We start from the raw sequence: 22,537 nt of genomic DNA on the forward strand, positions 1-22,537 counted from the left end.
GCAGAAATATCTCCCATTACAGCAGGTTCATGTGCTTTGTTGTGCATGCCAGCGCTCACTGTAGGGGTTCTTGTACTCTAGGTAAATAACCACAACGTAAAAGATGGGGTTGCACGGTGGCAATCAGGCATCTCTTTGTTTTGTGGTGTGGCGCAGATGTGGCAGAGTCATTTTTAGCCTCTCGCCCTCACTTTCTTTCACTCGCTCCCTCGTGCTGCTACTTTATGGGTGGTGTAGCACAATGCAGGAAGTGTCTGGGCCACAATACCGCAGGGCCCTAACTGCACAGCAAACCTAATTAAAAGGTTTGTCTTTGGTCTTCTAATCTGGAATAGCTGACCTGCACCAGGAGGTTACTTATCTAGCCGCTGTATCCCTCCCTCTCAACCTTCACCCCCTCTGTCCTAGCAGCAAAACAGAGGTGGGGCTGCTGGCACTCTGCCTGCCATAGGCTTGCATCTCTGGCACAGCAAGCCAGGGGAGGAGTGGGTGAGGGTTTGGGGGGGGTGGGGAGGGGGGGGGTGAACATGCGCCTGGGTGTACAGCTGAACAAACAGGTCAAGTAGCTGTTGAGCATCTGAGAGGGTGGGGTGCCTTACTTAACCCCTGCTTGCCAGGACATCGCTGAGATGCTGCAGCCGCACCGTCTATGGCAGAACAATGGCAGAGCACATAACTAAACGTTCTAATTCACTTGGACATATACAGTAGTATCACCGTGCACTGAACATCATCATGGTAGTTGGGCTGAGTGGCTTGAGTGTCACCTGACCCTGGCCCATGTCTTCTATACCAGCTCAAACTAAAGCTAATATACTGCAACATGAGCCTGCTCATAAATTCAAACAAACAACGCTGCTGGATAAATGAGGACAACAGAGGAAAAGAAATCTGCTTTGCCCTCTTATAAAAGAGTTATTATATTCAGCCATGCCTTTCATTGGGTTAAACTTATGACTAATGTACCACCACACATTTTATATGCTCATACTTGCATCACATGCTAGTAGAAGTGAGGGGAAGTAAGTTTCAATCTAATGCAAACTGACTTTTAAGAGGCAGACTTTTAAGAGGCAGACTTTATTTTGAATCCAACGGGTCATTGCATAGAAAAACAATATTAATTTTGAGTCACCACGCACACACACAACATTGGCAGAGTGAATAAAGCACTATGGCATATTTGCGATGCTCAACTGTTTACACTTAACACGCTATGAGAGGATCTTGATGTGAATAAAGGTGAGAGATGTCTGACCCTCCTCACTTCTGGCTTCATCTGATAAAGGCAGGCAGCCTATACACTGTCTGATTTTAACCCTGTGTGTGTGTGTGTGTCAATGTTAGACACTGGCACACAGGGGCTGTAACAGTGTTAAGGGGGTTGGTGGCCCTGAGGTGGTGAGTGAGGGGGGGCAGCATGAGCACGGAAGCTGCATGGCTGTGATTCACTGTGACAGCACCGCTTGGCATGTGAGGACAGCGGGCCAGGCAGGCAAGGCTGCTGCCTTTGATCTTTATTTGCTCCACCGTCTGTTTTGCATTTAAGAGCCTTGCTGAGCGCGAGGCATTGGATACACCTTGAATGGCTCAGGGACCCGTCCACTTTTTAAAGACCTAGGATCCTTTTTCAAAGCAAAAGGGGATCCAGGACAGAGAGGGATGATGTTTGAAGGGGAAGGTTCTGTGCTTGAATAGGGCTGAGGGTCTCCCAGCAACACAGATTAGCTCTGATGAAAAGAGGGTGCTCTGTAATAACACATAATCAAGCTAATGGAGGTGTGAGTGTGGGTGAGGGGCAAGGTAACATACGTCTCCTTTTAGATGGACCCTCAAGATCAAACCAGGGTCAGGAGGCTGTGGAACAAAAACAAACATGCGCAGCACAGCACCAACCTTCTGCTGCTCCTCCTGACCCGTCAGCTACATTTTGGTGATGTCCAAAGACTGTGACATCTTACACCTGAAAGGCAAACTGGCTGTGGATGTAATCAATATGTGGTCTTATCCCACAACCAGGCCCTGCACATGGACAGGCAGGCATCTCTCACCTCATACTGTGAATATATTTATCTTCTTGAACATCTCTATTGCACATTCCTCTCAGACACTGCAGTGGCCACGATCCAGAGTCAGCAACTGGACCAACTCATGCCTAGAGACTGATACAACTGTTATAAATACATGTCATTTTTTAGTTATTGCCAGGACCACTGAATTAACCTACAGTATATACTTATTATATACAGCATATATATTCATAATTTGTATACATTTAAGAGGAATCAAATGAAACATTTTGGGAACCTTTGGAGAATGGCAGCTTGGTTATGTAATCCAACAGTGGCTAAGAAAAGGAATATCTTGTGTGTTTGTGGGAGCATGGCACACATTTGTAATAGTCATTAAAGTTCCTCAACAAACATAGACTTCAATATTTTTTTTCACATGCTGAGAAGTTTCAATGCTCAGGACTCCTTCTGCAGGATTCTTTTTTCCACATCAGTTACTGTCTAGCATGTAATTTATTCCCAGACTATACATTTTTGGCAGTCCACAGTTCAGATTATGATATTTATGCTGTCTGTTATGGTTTACACAAACTGCTCTCCCAGTAGCAATGTATGTCTTTTTTGGAGAAGAAACAGTACAATTCAAAGAAAATGTCTCATGTCATGAAGTTTAAGAGACTAAAGACAGTTAGACACAGAAATGTAGCAACATAGATTTTATTTACTTTTCAAGCACTGTAGAGAGCTGTGCAATCATTTCCATAGCTTATAACATTTTATATTAGTTGCATTTTCAAGTAAAGATTAGACAAGCTCTATTATGGTTTTGTTGGAATTCTTATTAGTAACTGAGTTAAACAGCAAAATCAGAGAAACTGATTATCCCGACAAAAGTAACAATTTAGTTAGACCTTTACTCTTTTCAAGTACAGTTCTCAACAGCACCATTTGATGGGCTTAAAAATGCATAAATTAGTTTTTAGCGGTCCTTTTTCTCTCTAAACAAGAAAATACATGTCTGTCAATGTGACTCTACAAATATAAATTGTGTTTTTAAATGATGACTAACAGTCATGTTTGGCGGTGGGATCAATTACTGCTACCTGAGCGCTATAGTATCAGCATCACTCTGGAAGTGCATAGCTTCCTGCTTCTTGATGACTCTACGCCTGTTAGAGAACAGAAAGTGGCTTACTGGAGGTTTTTTTTTGTACATGCAATAGCTGTGTGTTCACATTTTAAAAACAATCATAGCAAAGCAAATTCTATGGCTGTAATATTTATAAAACTCATCATGATCTAAGATGCACATAAATGCTACATTATACAGTATGCTGGAGGATTAATATGTGTGAGTACATGGAAGTTGGTCTGTACATGTTTAACATTATAAATTGCTTTCATCATCACTGTTCAAACTCTCACAGCTATAAATGCTTCATTCACAACAGTTATCTTGAGTAGCAGGTATTCCACAAGGTGCATAATGACATCCTTTATACTTGAAAAGTATTTTAACGACAAAATAAGGTCTTGCATTTTATATTCCTAAAAGTTTGAAAATAGTCACATCTGTTCAGCAATACAAAATAACATGAACATCCACCCTGTTTACCTAAATCATAGCTTATATACAAAAGGAAGGACAACACTTTTAGTTGGAAAAGAGTAACAAAGAAAAAATGGTGCATCAAGGCAATGGTGCATCAAGTCTAATCCAGGTGACACTGGAGAGTTTAGGGGGGTGTAAATTGGCATAGAGTACATGCTGTAGGCAGACAGTGGCAACAGGAAGTCCTGTAAGTGCACTAACTAGAAGCTAACACCCCTCCCTCCTGGAAACCTGTTAAAACAGCTAAAGCTTATTACTTCTAGCATCACAAAGGTATGTCTCTGTGTGTGTGTGTGTGTGTGTGTGTCTGTGTGTCTGTGTGTCTGTGTGTCTGTGTGTGCGTGGTTGGAAGGGTTTGTATTGGAGTATTGCTGAAGAAGCCCTGGAGAAAGGCGAATACGGCTCACTCCGCTACACTCATCAGTCGACACACACCTCCCTCAATGGCCAGAGACTGGCCAGGAACGGTACCAGGTGGTAGTCTGGATATGTGCGTCTGTAGGCAACAAAAGAGGATACACACACAATGAGAAAAACAACCAAGCAAAGATATACATACAGGGCAAGGCTACTTGGGGAAAAGGACACATTAATGGAGTCTTGATCATTTGATGTAGATGATGTAAGATATTATTTGACATAAAATTTGATTAAATTTTGTTAGCAGGCACTTAAACCAAAAATAGCGCTTAAATATAAAGAGTTACCAGGTACTGGTGAAAATATGATCCATGATATATATATATATATATATATATATATATGAGTTGCAGGGTTTATTATTTCATTATAATACCATGAGACAGGATTGATCATCTTGTTTTTTGAGTCAGTGTTATTGCCCTGCCTCCACCACTGGTGCCCAAAGGCATTTTTCACGTTGATGACCTTCTTGCCACAATTCTAAGCAGCTGCCACAGTCAGTGGATGCAGGAGATTCTTCAGGAATAGGATTTGAAGACCTTGCATACAAGCGTCTGTGCCAGATGTTCCCTTCACTAAACGTTTGTGTTTAGCGGGTCTGTAGGGTGGGCCAACACGCCACCTAATCCAACTCTTAACAGCTTTGTGTCTCTCTTCACTTGAGTGTCCAAGACATACTATCAACTTCAAAGTTGACCATTATTCGTTGGTCTATGGTGTTGTGAAACAAACTACACTTCTGAACATCCTTACGCTCAAACATGGCGTTTGTATGGCAACGTCCATGGCTAGACCAGAAAGTCTGATAACAAAGTAGCGCTACGATCCAGATCAGACAGACTCTTCTTCCCAACAACCACCTTCAGGTTTCTTCACATTTCAACCCAAAAATTGAGGTCCCCTGCAGGACTATGCTCCCAGACCTCACCCAGAGACTCCAAGACCAAGACTGTGGCCAATTCTCTTTGGGAGACAGTACCAGGACACCACAGCTCAGGGTTATGGGGCACCCAAACCCTTCCATCACAATCAGGTTACAATTCATGGAGTGGAATTTAGAGTAAAAATGCTAAATATCAGTCAGGAACCTTCTATATTACACTAAAAATCCTTATTTTATTGCTTGGTGAAGAGCTATGTTATTTTGCTGAGAAGGGATTAAAGCATACTATTAGTGAAAACAATTTGAACAACCAGTAGTTTCCAGTGTTCCAAGAACATATGACTACTACTGTTGCATCATCAGTGAGTACCCCTGAAGTCTGAGGATGCGAAGTGGGTATTTATAGAGAGACGGAGTAAGTGGAGAAAGGGAACAGACTCTTAGTGTTATGTGTTTGAGCAGAAACAGAGAGGAGTAAGAGGAGGAGGTACGGGGCAAACACAGCTGTGAAGACGGGAGTGATACTTCCACTGGAGGATCAAAGGTGATTTGACTCTCCCTGTGCCAATAATGACTGTTATCCGCCTTCCTCTCTCTCCACAGAGGTTAACACTGGCTCCAGCCCTGGGGGAAGAGTCCCTCCACTTGTTGAGCAGGCCACTGAATGGGCCTGACATCACTCCTCCAGTCCCAGGGAGCACCCATCTCTAGAAGACTCCTTTTTTTTGTGTAGGCCTGAACTATGGCCCCTGGCACCCTGAGGGCAACTGTCACTACAATGGGACAACAGCCAGACAAGGCCACGCACACATGGCAACACTCTCAGGGGCTATTATGCTTCCAATACCCCTTTCTATGTTCATCTTCTTCCCTTCATCTTCTGGGGGTGGGGTTAAAGAAAGGACTTTTAAAAACTGTTTTCAAGTGAAGGTCCATAACTGAGTCATAATCAACTAATGGTGACATGATGAATGTTCTCCTTTTGATGTTTGCACGTCAGTAGAAAAGAGCTTTGCCATGTTCTTTTAAATTCTAACCAGCTTGAACACATAGCTGAGAATTAGCAGTATGACATCATATAATTTGCAGGAAAGCTGTGTATGACAATGATACCAATGCTTCCTAAACCTCATCCCGACATGCAGCCTTTGTACCACATATTGATTCAATCTGACAATGGTCAACATGAGTGAATAAGCAGGAAGAGTCAAAAGCTTACTAAGCCAAACAAGTGATTCAGTACACAGTACTGAAAGCAACACGTGTCTTCCCAAAGCCATGGTGCCAGTACAGAACTCCAGGTTACACGGCCACAGCGGTGAGGATGTTTCAGGATCAGACACTATTTGAAAGCACCGATTTATAGTGATTTTAATCTTGTCTGTTGGTGGGAGTGACATCGATCTCAAGAACTTTACAAGGTACCGTATCATGACGTATGTTTTGACGTACTTTTTTAATGAATCCGTGTTTACAAAGGCAGAGTAACAATTATCCAGTCAGTGTCAAATGTGGAATTACAGGATAGCTATACTAGATGGACAGAAAAAAGAAAATGAAGACACGCAAACCTACAGTCAGCCTGTTGTCAGCTTGTCACCCAGTGACTGAAGTGACCACATGACAGGACGACGGCTGAGTCAAAACACAACGCGAAAAACACAGTTTCATTGTATCTGTCGGAGAAAAACAACATTCTTTGGTGATATGAATGTGTTTAGGAGCTAGAGAAGCCACACATTAACACCACAGTGTACGCCAAAGGATAAATTTAGCTCTATGACTATGCCGCTGTGTTTGTGTTGTGGTTTTCACATTCTTCTCTTTCGGAGTAAAAAAATAAAAAAAACAAACATATGCTATTTATTCTCCATGTGAGATGGATAATAAAAACAAAATGTACCATAATAAAAGACATTTGTCATGTAATATACAAAGCAGACAATATCCAGGGTGCCCGAATTGCATGCCATTTGATTTTCTCTGGCCTTACACAATTTGAGCAGTGAAAGCTTTATAGTGGTAATGACGTCCAGGAGGAGGGAACCGAGCCATGCTGGTGGTGCTGTGGATCCTACACTTCTCTTTCATCTGTCCAATCATGACAAACAATAAAACAATAGTCTAACTGTTTCAGAAGCGCCGCCACCGGCCTGTCCATGCAGCTTTGTGGAGCTCTTTAAAACACGGCCTGATGTTTTGATGTCCTCTCCAGTGCAAACACAGGTGAGTGTTTGAATGAAACCAGATGCTCTCCCTGTGTAGCGCTGCTGTTTTATAGCTATTTTACAGTCCAATGTCAAAATGATTAGGATACAGACTCAACTTTCCCCAGAAACAAACATCTGATTGAAAAGTAAGAAAAACCTGAGAGGAGCTGCCAGCCCGATGTCTGTGAAGTTGGCCTGACGTCAAACACATTTTTTACTGAGCTATAGCATGCTTCACTGCTCTCCTGGGTTTACGAAGCTGTCATTTGTCAGAAAAAATATACACATATGGATCTGAGTGTATAAAAAACAGTGGAAGAGAAGTAAATCTGCTACAATACAAATCCAGTCTGACCTCTGTACTAAATACTCCTGTGCATCAGCCCTTTCATGTTCTTATCACAGAAGGTCAACGGAATATGGACTCTGACTGGATGGTTAGCAATGCCCAGTGGGATGCTAATAGGAATGGGAGGAATGTCAGTAGAATAGCAGCTGAGGCTGTGGATGTCTGTGGCTTTATACATTTATCCACTTATCTTTGCAACAAAATGTGTAAATGCTTAAATCAGAATTAATTATTCGGTTAACCCATCTAAGTGCAGCAGAACACCAGTCCACATCAACTTTTCTTCAGCAAGTACCTATGACAACACAGTCATTCAAGTACTGCCCGTCAGGCCCCAGCTTTGTTACTATCATCAACCCTCATCTGTTAGGGTTGGCACTGTAGTATAATTCTCTAGACTCTGCATTGTGCACTTCTTCCAATCCTCTTTGCTCCGTCTATGAAGTAGGACTTCCCCGCAGATCTGATGTCTGACATCAAGACCAGGTGCCACCTCCTGGGCCTCTGTGGCATACCAATCACTCTCTAGACAGAGTCTACAGACAGCAGGCATCATAACTGGAGCCTGATCGCATTAACGTTCCCATCGTGGCCTTTTTGAACTATAAAGACGGAAGGGAAAACAGATGCCCTACGCTATGCCATCCGCTCAATGGACGATGTGTTAGCAGTGAAAGGAGGCCAATTCTGGGTTCAGCTGGGAAGCAACTCTGGGAGGAAAAATGGGGTAAAATTTAGCTTTGCACCCAGACTGGAGGCTTGAAGGACAGAACAGCCAGCTACTCTGGTATGCAGATGGTGAGAGCCACAGAGGCACATGGGAGCTTCGTAGCCTCTGCCCCGCTACTAGCTGCTCTGTCTCCGATGGAGCAGAGGCAGGTTTGGTGGAGCAGCTGTGTTCTGAGCTGCACTCTACAATATCACTATGTCACCAATGGCTCCTCAAGAGGAAGTGGATACCCTCTCCCAAGAGATCCAGAAACCACTACTGACAGACAACATTCCCGGATCTGAGCCCACTGAACACATTCATTTTAGAAACATCTTTCATGCATATATTAATGAAGTGATTCTGGGTGACTGGTTCTAGTTATATATGCCACCAGTAATACAGCCCTCCTCAAATGCCTGCTAAACTTCCAACTATACACATTATGTATTATGCAAATAAAACAGAAAACTACAAACAACAGCAGAGTTTGGTGATTTGAAGGGCCCCTGAACAATACAGGGTTCACTGTGTTCTGCTCACCTCTTTACGTTGGCACAGGCGTGAAAGGAGAGCTTGCACGCTCACATTCCACAACAAAGCCCAATACACAGAGCACAAATATGCAGATTGATACTGATATCCCCGGTGGTGCATGACTTTCAGTAAACTTTATGGTACTTTAGGTTCAGGTAGGGCCAGAGAGGGGGCGTGACATGAGATAGACCAAAAGACAACGGCTGAGGGGGCAGGGAGGCGGGACGGAGAACAAACACTTTGAAATCTGAACCAGGCTTGAACAACAGTGCCCTCTCTTCATACAGAGTGACAGAGATACATTAGCCAAACAAATCAGTCTGAGCTGGCACTCCACTCAGAGCCAGGAGACCAGAGCATTAATCACTGTTGCTTATGAAGCCACACTGATTCAAATTACACAATATATGCATTCGTGAATGATGCTAATGATTTTTATTAAATAAAGCTAATCTCAAACTTTATTGATGTAGTAATTTCTTTCCTCAAAATTGTAAATGTAAAAAGAGTATTTAAAAGAGTTCTGCAAAGATTTTAAGTCCCATAACCCAACAGCCAAGGTCATCAGCAGACTACATACCAAACAAGGCAGCATGCACAGGTGGTGCAGGGGAAAAATTCTTGTCTACAACCACGGGGACCTGGGTTCTGGCTTGTTGCAGGAGGGAAGTTGGGGAAGGATTATGTAGTCATCACTGGACTAGCAAGCGCTACTGGTTGGGAATTCAACTGGGAGTGGGATTTGGGGAAAATAGCACAAACCTACGTATTAAACCCTTTGGATCAAGCCCATCACAGGCAAGTGACAAACAGTGACAAACATTGGTATATAATAGGAAGTGAGGAAGCAGTGACAAGGCCTGCAGTTGATAGGGAATTTGGCATTCGAATCACACGAGAATCGATCTTGTTAGGCTTCAAGTTATATGCCTGTGTTCGAACCACCAGTGGTTCCCACCAATCAGCGTCTTATGAGGATGCTCGCGTGATCTTGTGATCTTGCAAAACCAGCTGCCTCGCAAGGTAAGATGGTGATAGACGATGATAGACAGATGGTTCATCCAATCACCTGCCAAGTAATTTTTTGAAGTGCCTGCCCTTTTCTTAACAGTTTCCAAGGACGACTTCTCAGATGGTTCTGTGTAACAAACCATCTGGCGCGTCAGGTTAGAAAAATGGGGAAGAATTGCAAAAATGAACAAGATGGTCTCCCACCAGCAGGTAAAGGAAAAACACATGGAAAAGGCTTTCCAAGTATCCAGAATTCAAATCAGGCGCAACACATTATCAGGGACTATTTGTCAAATCAACTTAGACTCTGACATGTGCTCAAGTTCAAGTCTATGTCTCACACTGGAAGTCAAGACAGGAGACAAGGTAGTGCATAAATTATGAAAAAACATGCCTGATTTATCTTCAAGCCACTGGACCATGATACTCTAAATCTTATGAACAGTAATACGAACAAGCACCCATACCGGTACATTGCTAAAGATTTGTTAATGTTGCTTGTCAAGCTGATTGGTGAACTTACCTTTGCTTTGCTATCTTGGGCAGACATGTAGCCAACACACATGCTCTCTGTGGTGTGACTCCATAGGAACTCCACTGTGGAAATACACAGATAAAAATGTTAAAAACAGAGCAACATAAATACACATCAAAAGTATATTATTTTAATAATATAAAGGGGGCAGAGTAAGGGTGTGGGGAGAAAAGAGACTATGTTCAAGTGGTACTTTGAAACATGTTATCAGTTAAGCTGACATATATTTCATTAATGGCACTTCACTGGTCATCTGCCGTCATTTTCAATTTCAAATCAAGAACTTAAGTGAACTTAAACTCATCTACAGGTTTTGGTATGTTTGGAACTGAGGGTTCAATATACATCATGTCATCAACACAAAGGGCAAATGGCAAAGATAAAACCCAGATGTCTTGTTTTTCCCCCCGGTGAATTGTCAGATTCTGACTTTCTCTTTCAGAACTGAGATTAAATCACATTCCATGACGGTAGCTTTGCGAAAAAGAAAGGAGCTTTCTCAGAAGCTCCAGGTAGAGAAACCAGATCCACCAACACAATCAGCCAAACTGGGCAGTATTCAGAAGGCCTCCACTTGTCTGAAGATTAGCGGTTGATTCCGTAGTGGGAGGTCTCTGTTTGAATCTGAGATGAAGGGTGTGAAACCAGAGCCTGATTGTGCAAGTTAAAACACAGACCACCCGCCAGGAAATCCACGGTGCCTCCTCCCCCCTCCTCCTGACTATCTGATGATAGATTTTTCAATATTAGCAGCCAAATTTTTTGCCTACCATCAGCTCTGGTGTGGGGTATGATCTGGCTTGAAATGATTAATGTCTTACCCAGTATACCCTGAATATTTTGAGATGGCTGAGCTTCCACACATCTACAGCACCGCAAGACAATTACTCCACCCAAAACACGATCTTCGCTGGCCAGAAAGGGTGAGCCTGGACATGCAAAGAAAACAGTACACTTGAGATGACTGAACATGGCATAAACATGGTACAAAATGACAAGTTTTACCTCAGTCAATAAAGTCTCTCCACTCCGACACATCGAACCAAGAATAACACATGTATGGACGAGACAAAACACAGCCCATTTAATCAAATCGTGGTGATCTATGAGAAGAAAATCCCTCTGTTCTAGTTGCCTGTCTGGCCAAGTTAAACAACTGAAAGCAATTATTCTGTCCTGATGTATTTTTTTTATTTAGCAGACTGTTAAATAAAAAAAATATTTCAGCCCATTTGTATGGGCATGTTTTAGTACATAATAGGTCAATGACAGGTATTGTAATTTTTAACTCCCCATTCTCTGTAACACAATATTTAATGTAAAGAAAAACATCCGGCTAAATAACCCTCAAAGACCTTAAAGCGTACTTTTAAAAACAGAAACAGAAAACATAATTGTGTGGTATGAGAACTTCTTGCTTCTTGACTTAGCACAGGTACGCTTGAATGAGATGTCATGTAGACAAAAAAAAACTTGGCAGATAAGTGTGAGGCAATAAAAGAAAAGAGGGCTCGGTTTGGAAAAGAGCAGACCAAGAACAGCTACAGCATGTCAAGACAGCAACAAGTTGAAGGAAAACAGGACCAATTGGTGCCTTTGATGAATATATTGTTGTGTCTGCGTGCCATTGTTTCTTTGTTGCATTTCACACTGATTTTAGTTCCATGCTGTAATGTTCCCTTCACTCTAATAAAAAATAAACTTTTTTTAGTATATAGCTAGGAAACATTCACACAGAATCCTGGTATTTGTTGTACAATTTAAAAGGCTTTTAAATTTATCATGTTAAACACTGACATTTCTACATGTTATAAATGTGAGAACAAATCAATTATTGCTTTAATGTTCACCAGTATTTAACCTATAGTACCAATCAAATGTTTGGACACACTTGCTTATCCAAATTTTTGACTGTAACTGTATATCAACTAAAAGATTAGGGGCCTTTTCACACCTGAAAGTCTGAACCAAGGTTAATGTTTTTGTTATATTGTATACTTTTGATCTGGTTAGCTTTGGTTTCACATTGCAATTATGTGGATGCACTAAAGAACTTTACCTGACATACCTACGTCCTGTCATCATCACCTATGTGGGCTGTGTCTCCCTATACTTGACATAGATTGGTTTGTACACAGGTGTGTGTCTGACGTAGGTGTGTTGTCAATTCAGTGGGTAGCCTTTTATCACTGTTTGGATTAGTGGAGATAAATGAATGAACAGATTTTGTTGTGACTCTATTATATCATTATACTATACATACTACAGCTTCTTTATCTTCAGGTGGCACTGCTCTCCAGTCCTCTCATATCCTCTCTTTCTCATCCTCTCCGAAAATATCTGGAAAGTGTTGGCATTTTGTTCCAGTTGACTTTTTTTAACATCGTCGGACCATATTTCCCATTCTGCTAACGCAGCTCTTTTTTTTCTTTTTCCATGAGGATACCCTACTGGAACTTCCTGTAATTGGTCCAAAAGTCCGAACCATCCAAAATGTTTTCACACTAGAAACCAACCGTACCATTGTTCAGTTTGATCCAACCGAGGTTCGGCTGTTTGGTCCGGACTGTGGTCTGGGGAAGGTTTCACACCTGTAATTTTGGTTTGGATCAAACTGAAAAGTCTGAAAGTCTGGACCAAATGAGGTAGGTGTGAAAGGGCCCTAAATGTATGGGTTTAAACCATTTTTGAGTATTTGTGTGTGTGTGTGACAGGTTTACCATACCATGAGACTCACTGTATTACACAAGCAGATGTAAAAAAACTGATGGTAATACATAGATATTGAATATAGAGAACCTGCCTTAAATGTATCATGTGACTTAAGTTGAGACACTGTTATCTTTGCTCCTCCTAAAGTAGGATTTATGGAGCTTTGTTTAACTTAATGTGCGCCTTGAAAGGAAACAACAGAAGAATTAACTTCAAATTGACTTCATCCAGCCTGTCCAAAACGTCTTGGTATTACAGATGTCTATGACAAAGCCAAACTGGGACGGACTTCTAAAGGAGGCCAGAACAAGGCAGAAACCACCACATGTTTCCACATGTCCTTTCTTCCTCTGCTCTGTCTTCTCGGAGCTGTCCCAGTGGTCATTCACAGGCGCAGCAAACACAGTTAACAAGACTTTTTCTAAAATTGCCCACTTCTGAGAATATGGCAAAAAAAAAAAAATTACATCTCCACATGAACTTTCAACAAAACAATTATGTCTTCTAAAATTATCTGTGGCTTTCAACTATAATGTGTGGAACATTTGAGAGCCCTGTTTAAACAGTGAAAACTAACCATAAATCAAAAGACTTCTCCTCTGATTCTATTATTTCCAATGTTTCCAGTTGTTAGTTTCTTCCTTATGTTATGCAACATCTGTCTGTTAGTTTAATTCTCTCTGTGCCTAATTGGGTTTTTCACAAACACATTGTTAGCTGACAAATCAGTGGGTGTGGAAAGGAGTGTGAATCAGGCTACATGAGGGGGACTCACTGATGAACTTGTTTTGCATAGCCTCCAGCAGTGCTTGGTGGGCATCTTCAGACTGCATGGCAGCAGAGCATTCCTGTGCCAGCATGGTGCGAATCAGATGCTCTCCACAGCCTGGCAAAAGACAGACAGACACAGCTAAAAATGTATCGTAAGCTTGTATCAACTCTATCCTTTGTTGCAAGTCTCCAATCAGAATTGCAGTGAGTCGACTTTGAGAGAGTAGTAGCACATGCAGCACAAACTTACGCCCAAGTATCTACGGCAAATAAAAAATTGGACCGTTAAAACATCAGTTGTGTATGGTATTAATCATGTCTTGATGTTGAAGTGAATTTTGAGATCAGTACGTAAGAGCACTTCTTGATTACCATTTGTAATACTATGCTTTGATATTCAAAATTTGTTAAGAAGATCACATTTTGCCAATATATCTGGTTATTAAGTGACGTAATGGAAAATATTGCAGAATTAAAGGATTAGCTTTTTCAGCCCGTACAAAAGATTTAGCGCTACTGCAGTCATTTTGGCATGTACTCCTCGGTGTGATGCCTTTAAGCTGTATTATTTCAGGTAAAGATGACAGCACCTGGAGGCTGCCAAGTACAGATGCCTTGCTCAAGGGCACACTGACAGTAATTGCTGAAGGAGAACGTGTTTCTCCCTCAGTTTTCCCTGCCCAGATTCACAGCTGGTCTGGGAATTTGAAACTGCAACCATCCAGTATTAATTCCACTTCTGTAAACTGTGTGCTCTAGCGGGCTATGTGTGGCAGTACATGCATGCATACTTGTAAAATAAATTTGTGCATCAATTTTATGTTACTTAGTGATCAATTTACATATTACCATCATATACATTTTAGAAACATTATTTTCCCAGTTTAAATGGTGAAACATCAAAAATATTATTCATTGTGAAGGGTAAAAAAAAAAAAATTATTATTAATATTATTATTATAGGGACTTAAGACATGAAACAGTTGTCATAAGTGACTGCATGCCAAATACAAAACTAACAAACTTATGTGCAAAGGCTTTGACACACTGTATCTTTTCTTTCAGTCCACAGAAACAAAACTGCAGTATACATAGAAGTTGTGTGTTGAACTGTGTGAGAACATTTTATTCATGGCCAAACCTATTCCTCTGAATTTATTCAATGCTCGTCAGTCATACCACATGTAGTGTTAAGAGAAGTCCAAGGAGAGAAACAAAGTGTTTTGTTAGGCATTTAAGCAAACCAGGAGCCATAAAAAGCATGGGCAGCCTGAGCGAATGTCTCACCTTCCCCTCTACAAATTTCAAGTCAAAACATAGCAGGTGTGCTTTTTTTATATCTTAAATAAAATGCTACTTATTGCTTAAAGGACTAAAACTAACACTATTATCTTATAATTGCCAAGAAAAAGACAGTTATTGAGTGCACATTGAATTCTTACATATGGTCTTTCTCAAATGTAGTCTACCTGTACTCAGGAAAAACACAAGAAATCTAAATGTGAAAACAAAACACATTTGGCAAAAGCTCCAGTAAAACCCCATAAAGACTTAAGAATATAGCCTTGTTGTTTCTGTAAACACAAATGAAGTCCCCATAAAATATCAGGTAACTACAACAAAACTGAATGCAGGTCCGTAACTGTGGAGACCAGATGCCTGGAGCAATTTGAAGTTCTTTTTTAACGAGAGCAGAATGTCGGATTGGCCAGGTACTGTGCCTTTTGTACTGAGTTTACCGTAAACCGCTCAGTCCCAGGGGAACTGGATATTATGGCAGCACTTACACAGTTGAAGTAGAGCTGCAGCAAGAAGCCCACACTACAGCAACAACTCCATGGAAGAGAAATGTAAAAAGAAAAAGGCCGACAAACTGAGACACAGTACGTGACAGCCAACAACAGCGAGAGTAAACAGTGACGTTTGTGAGCTGTACTCTAACTGGCCACAGCAAAGTAAAGGCCAGACGAAGCAGCCAACGCATATAAAACAAGAGACCCACATGAGCCGCATATTGCAAAACAAATTAGAGAAGAGGAGGTGGTGGGTGGGTGGGTGGATGGGTTAAGGGGTGGTGGGGTGACGGGAAGGAAGAGTGACATATAGGGTGAGGATCATAGTCCTCGTGTCAGGATGAAAATTATTGTTTTTTCTGTTTCTTTTGATGGGAATGCCTTTCATGTAAGGAAATTAAAAACAGGTGTCGTACTGGAACACACATTATGCTCTCCATCCCCATAAGGAAAGATTTTTTTTTGCTAACATCAAAGGCATAGCCACAATATACTGTAGGAAGACGGAGGATGAGATGAAAATATATACAGAGCAAAACATCTACACCTCATCTACTGGAATAATAGATTAACCAAGATCGTCTTATACTGCTAGTAATTTAATTTGAAAAAGGAAGAAATCACCTTTAAGTAGCAGACCACGAGTAAGTGACAGGACTTCTTCACCAAACTGGCATCTTGTGCGATCATAGATATAAATCTACAGGATCTAAATTTATGGCAGCATTTTCCTCTGCGGCTATGTCAAACACAGATTAAGTAATAAAACTTCACCTCAGAAAATTTTTGGCTTCAAAGAAATATCTGATTTTCAACAACTGCAACAATTTTTCTGTACACTATATTTGGATCATTTAAAACTGTGCCTATGAGTATAAGGTGTGTATAGAATTATATAACATAACATGTATAGCTGGTGATCATTCATTCAAGCAAGCTGTAAGGGTGGAAAATGCCGGCAATCTCAGTGGTCCAAGTACATATGACTCCGGCTTCAGCCTGTCTGATCAAATCAGCTCTCTGCACTGAGATGCATTAGGCTACAGATCCACATCAAAAGATTTTAATGCTCCCCAGAAGCTATGTTGCAGACAAATGTCTATGCATCTTAAAGAAGTGGGCTGATATAGCCTCTCTTCCTCACATTCAAAACCATACATCTCACAACCAGAAATTTTTCTTTCAACTACAAGAGGCATGCACTCTCCTAGTATGGTTGTATATGTTAAATATGTCAAGGAAAAATGCAACTCCTTTTTAAAATGGCAGAAGAATAAAATGGAAGGATGTCTTTGTTCCAATGACTACTCTGTATTAATTTATACCCTAAAAGAGCTTCAGGAGATTGCCTCTCTGCTCCTGTGTTTGCCGTGTCAGCAGAAGATGGACGGAAGCAGGAAGGAAGTCGATATTGTTTCTCTACGTGCAGAGCTGTAAAGGCGGACGCATTTTTAATCACAAACTTCCCTTCTATTGCCAAAAGAAGTTCACTTTCACCAGACAGGTTGGTGCAGTGATGGCCAGGGTTCAGTCAATACAAACATTTGTCTTTTTTATATGGAAGTGTTGAGTATGTCAGTACCCTTCACCATCTCTCCACTCTGACCTCCGTATTCCTTATACTTGTCCTTCCACACTCCAGAGACTGAGAGAGAGAGGAGGTGGGAATGCAGATATCTGCTGCTGAGTTTTCTCCTGCCATTCCAGTGTAATGGTGGTAAATGGAATTTCATGTACAGTGCTCAGAGCATTAAAAATTTACATTTGAAAAACTGAACAACAAAGTCTCTTTTAAAGGGCAAGTTACTCTGGGTAATCCAAAGACAAAAATACTTCCCAGCAGTGTCAGATGCTTTCAATCAAACCATCCATCCAACCACTTCAGTTGAAGTTGTTCTGCACTGGAATTGTTTACGTTTATATAAAAATAAAGAACACAATAGACAGAGATTGGTCTTGTTGCATTAAAATTAAAATCTTGTCTGCTATATATGAGCTTATACTCGAGGGGACTTAATTATCTACTGCACTCTTTGCAATCTTTATATCATTGCACACCTATTTCAACAGCGTTGTTCTATGTAGTAAATGTGTTATGATAGTATCTGAAATAACCAGAGCTGTTTCAATAGCTCTGATTTCCTCTGGTAAATTATTGACAACCTTTAACAAACTGTCAGACCTTAAACCTTGATGACCACCATTATCCACAATGGAAACCCAGCAGGGTTGCCAGTTGGCATAGTTCAACTTTCCAAGTCTGTATTACGAGAAACAATAGAAACCACCTACTTCCTCCCACTCCTCCCCCTGATGCTGACACTGCAGGCACAGTAAAGAGAGAAGAGGGAGAGGGACAAGCAGTGCTTGACAGGTGACGACTATAAATTATTCCCATGGCACGGAGTGTAGTGTGGGGTGGGGGGTGGGGGGTGGGGGGGTAGTAGGGTGAGTGATGGAGGCTGTCTACAAATGAGTTATGAGTTCAGGCAAATTATGTTTGCAGTCCTAAGTGTGTGTAGAACTTGAAAGCATTAAAGTCGATCATCTCTGATGCACTTCTAAGATGTATAACAGATTTTCTACAAAACTAAAAGTTTTTCTCTTTCTTTCTTCATGTTGTATTAGCAGGTGCATATCATGAACTGTCATATCACCTAGAGGTATCTGTTTATTGTGAACTTGCACAAAATTTTGATGCTGCTGCACTTTGTTTTCAGTTTAAATCAGAAAGAAATTTTAACAGTGCGAAATAAGGTGAATAAATAGCTTCAGGCAAAATGAAACCTGATACCATCACCACTTGATCCCTCTCGCATGAGATGTTGTAACATAAACTTCAGTATTTAAAAATAACTTTATAGAAAACTGTATTTGACTGATTTAATTGCAGGTATAATACCACTCATTTATACCAACAAAATGATGATTTGAACTTAGAAAACTGTACTTGAAGTTTGCAAACTAAAGCTTTCCACTGCACTGCAGTGATTCTCTTTCTAGCACGTCCATAGCAGGTGTCCCATGTCAAATGTCACTGCAAATCCAAAGAGCTTTGCAATGCACCTGGCATGCAGCTGACTAACAAAGAGCGGAGAATGATGACTCAATCAACTGAGGAAGTGACAGATGAGAATCACTCAGCGGGAATGGTTGGAGGTCATCGGAAAGTATTATCGGGCTTTTTGAAGCTTGACTCCCTGGGGCTCGTATCAAATATCTGTGTCTGATTCATATCATCTCCAAAACAAAACATAAGCTAATGGTAAACATTAAATATAAGAGGAAAAGTTACACACACACACAACTGCAAAGTAGGCTGTATAAAGTGCGCTTTGGTATACCTGAGGTACTCACTGCTGTAGAATAAGGGTTCATATTACAGGCATTTTCAGCCCAGCAGCCACATCCATAATGAGCAGCCTGAGAAAAGAGAGGAAATGTAGACATTTTAGAGGCAAAAGAGTTATGATGTTTACACAGTAATGGTGTTAATGAGGCAATAAGACAATAAATCATACCGATTCATTAATTCGGTTGGTATGGAGTATTTTATTTTTTAATGTAGGTTTTTTTTTTTTTGCTATTAAGTTTCCATTAATGCAAACACATAACTCCCTTTTTTATTGGATAGTGGGCAGTGAAGAGTCAGACAGGAAACAAGGGGAGAGAGGGATGGCTATGACATGCAACAAGGGGCCCTGGCTGGAATCAAGCCAGGGACATTGCAGTTATGTGGCATGCGTGGTAACCATTCGGTTACTGGGGCACTCCTGCTTTCAGTCTTTTTAAGGCTACAATGAGAAGTTGCATTAGCTAATTAAAGACTTGGCTTCAGACAGAATAGGTAGGAAAACCCCTGATGTTTTTTTAGCTGCAATTATTCTCAGCACTGTATTATAATGTGACACTACACTGATAATTTTGTTCTCTAAATATAGTACTGTCTCGGCTACGTGTAAGGATAAATTAGAAGTGAGATATTATGGTACTAAAACATTCAACTAAAAAGAACACACTGAAATGACTGCATGTAATAGTAGTCTGTCTCAAATAAAAGCCTGGTTCAGTCTTTCATTGAGTAAAATAAAGGCTCTGGCTATTACTTGAAAATGTATAGCACATTGTGGTTCATGATATTGAAGGTGTAACGTGGATTAAGACATGGACACAGAAAAAAAGAGAAGAGGGCCTGACTACCTGGCCAACCCTGCCGGGATGTTTCATGGCCAAGCCTCCACTGGACACTGCTGCAGCTACATTCCCTTCCAGGTCAACCACAACGGCTCCCACTGTGTCGAGGCACCCTGAACCATTTTCCTACATCACCATAAGGACAAGAGTCAAGTGAACAGAAAAAAATACACAGTACCAGTCAAAAGTTTGGACACACCTATTCATTCAAGGGTTTTTCTTTATTTTTACTATTTTCCATATTGTAGAACAACACTGAAGACATCAAAACTATAGAATAACACATATGGAATCATCTAGTAAACAAAAAAGTGTTAAACAAACCACCTTTTGCTTTGATGACAGTTTTGCACACTCCAGGCATTCCCCAAACCAGCTTCATGAGGTCGTCACCTGGAATGGTTTTCAATTAACAGGTGTGCCTTGTCAAAAGTTAACCAGTGGAATTTCTAGCCTTCTTAATTCATTTAAGACTATCAGTTGTGTTGTGCTGAGGTAGTGTTGGTATACAGCAAATAGCCCTATTCAACTACTGTAGCCATCCAAATTATGGCAAGAACTGCTCAACTAAGTAAAGAGAAACGACTGTCCATCACTACTTTAAGACATGATGGTCAGTCAATCCAGAAAATTTCAAGAACTTTCAAAACAAACAAGAAGAAGCAACAAGAAGAAAGAAGCAAGAAGGAACAAGAAGTTTCTTCAAGTGCAGTTGCAAAAACCATCAAATGCTATGATGAAACTGGCTCTCATGGGGACCACCCCAGGAAAGGAAGACCAAGAGGCTGCAGAGAATAAATTCATTAGAGTTACCAGCCTCAGAAATCGCCGATTAATGGCACCTCAGATTAGAGCCCACATCAATGCGTCCCAAAGTTCAAGAGGCAGACACATTTATGTTGGGAGGAGACTGCGTGAATCAGGCCTTCATGATCAAATTGCTGCAAAGAAACCACTACTGAAGAGAATTGCCTGGGCCAAGAAACACAAAGAATGGATATTAGACCAGTGGAAATCTGTGCTTTGGTATGATGATTCCAAGTTTGAGATTTTTGGTTCCCACAGGCGTGTCTTTGTGAGATGCAGAGAGGGTGAACGGATGGTATCTGCATGTGTGGTTCCCACCATGAAGCTTGCAGCAGGAGGTGTGATGGTGTGGGGGGGGGGGCTTTGCTGGTGACACTGCTAGCGATAATTCAGAACTCAGGGAACACTTAACAAGTATTGCTACCACAACATTCTGCAGCAACACACCATCCAATCTGGTTTGCGCTTATGCAGACAATTTATTTTTCAACAGGACAACGACCTATGTAAGGGCTATTTGATCACGAAGGAGAGTGATGGAGTGCTGCGTCAGATGACATGGCCTCCACAATCACCTGACCTAAACCTAATTGAGATGGTGGATGAGTTGGACTGCAGAGTGAAGGAAAGGCAGTCAACAAGTGCTCAGCATATGTGGGAATTCATTCAAGACTGTTGCAAAAGTTGAAAGGTTGAGAGAATGCCAAGAGTGTGCAAAACAGTCATCAAATCAAAAGGTGGCCACTTTAGACGAATCTAAAATATGAAACATATTTTGGTTTAACACTTGTTGGTTACTACATGATTCCATATGTGTTATTTTTTAGTTCTGAAGTCTTCAGTATTGTTCTACAATGTAGAAAACAGTAAACTCTTGAATAAGTAGATGTGTCCAAAATTTGGACTGGTAATGTATATACACAAACTGACATTTTCAAGTGACAATTGTTATCAAGTGAGAATTTTAGTCAACTTAAAGGAGGAGAGATTATGGAGGAAGTTCTGTGCAAACTTCCACATTTTCAAGTAGAACCATCATCTTTGAGAAAGTAGATTTCCAAAATTAAGAACGTACTGCATGACAAATTTATGAATCATTCTTTTATGCCCTTCAAATTTCATCAAAAATGTATTGTGATTTCACTCAGCTGTTTTCCTTCCCTGATTGCAGTTTGCTTTGGATGTGACTTGTTTGTGAACCATCATGAGTCAGACTGCAAGATAAATAAAGTTTTACAGTGTGAATGTGCTAAATGGCATTATGGAAGTGTATTCCAACCCTGCCCACTCTTACCAGAAACCAAAGTATTCACTGAACCCATGAAATGGCAGAGTAAAAAAAAGCCTGTCTCATCTTTCTTATGCACTCCTAAATCAGCCCCGTCTCCAGGCTTTAGAGGCCAAAAAGAACCAGAGCCAGCTATTTCGAAATGCTACAAAGAGCATCTTGTCATTCCTTATCAGGATCCTTAAATGAGGAAAAAAATCCACAGTAAATAGGGTAGACTTAAGGGCATTTTTGGAATTACATCAATATGCTTTTGATTGCACTGCAACTATACACCATCAAGAGACAGGTGCCTATATTGCTCTGAAAAAAGGATGGAAAGATTTTATTGCTTGGCAGAAAAACAGAGACATAGAAAGAACACTGCATAGGAAAATGAAAGCCTGCTGCATAAATGTTTTTTGTTAAATAAACAAGTCTCTTATGGTCACCATTCTTGATACAAAAAGAGGTTATGATATGTTAATTAACTTTGTATGACAATAGCAGGAGCAAAATTTAAGATAAGGCTGATGCCAAATTACTGTAAAATACCCTAAAACTGTAGACATGACTTGCATGTGAGCAGTCGCAGTCTGAGTGTCCATTATGTCCAGGTCTGTGGTAGCTGGACTGCACCAAATGGTCACATATTCATCTTTTAATAGGTCTAGCAGGTTTATGTAAACATGTAAGAGATAGATGACAACAG

General features: G+C 40.8%; 1 protein-coding gene across 1 annotated transcript in view; it reads right to left on the bottom strand.

Annotated features, from left to right (window-relative positions):
• Positions 1-2,713: 2,713 nt before the first annotated feature.
• The window catches only part of tasp1 (taspase, threonine aspartase, 1), a 28,487-nt gene continuing 8,663 nt past the window's right edge, over positions 2,714-22,537 (bottom strand). The window contains exons 9-14 of the mRNA XM_067609729.1: positions 19,758-19,877; positions 18,902-18,980; positions 13,769-13,879; positions 11,103-11,210; positions 10,270-10,343; positions 2,714-4,120 (exon numbers count right to left, since the gene is read on the bottom strand). Coding sequence (XP_067465830.1) covers positions 4,028-4,120; positions 10,270-10,343; positions 11,103-11,210; positions 13,769-13,879; positions 18,902-18,980; positions 19,758-19,877 — 585 coding nt within the window. The 3' untranslated portion in view covers positions 2,714-4,027. The remainder of the gene's footprint in view (positions 4,121-10,269; positions 10,344-11,102; positions 11,211-13,768; positions 13,880-18,901; positions 18,981-19,757; positions 19,878-22,537) is intronic.

Source organism: Thunnus thynnus, chromosome 14 (assembly GCF_963924715.1).
Source record: "Thunnus thynnus chromosome 14, fThuThy2.1, whole genome shotgun sequence".
Taxonomy (NCBI): domain Eukaryota; kingdom Metazoa; phylum Chordata; class Actinopteri; order Scombriformes; family Scombridae; genus Thunnus; species Thunnus thynnus.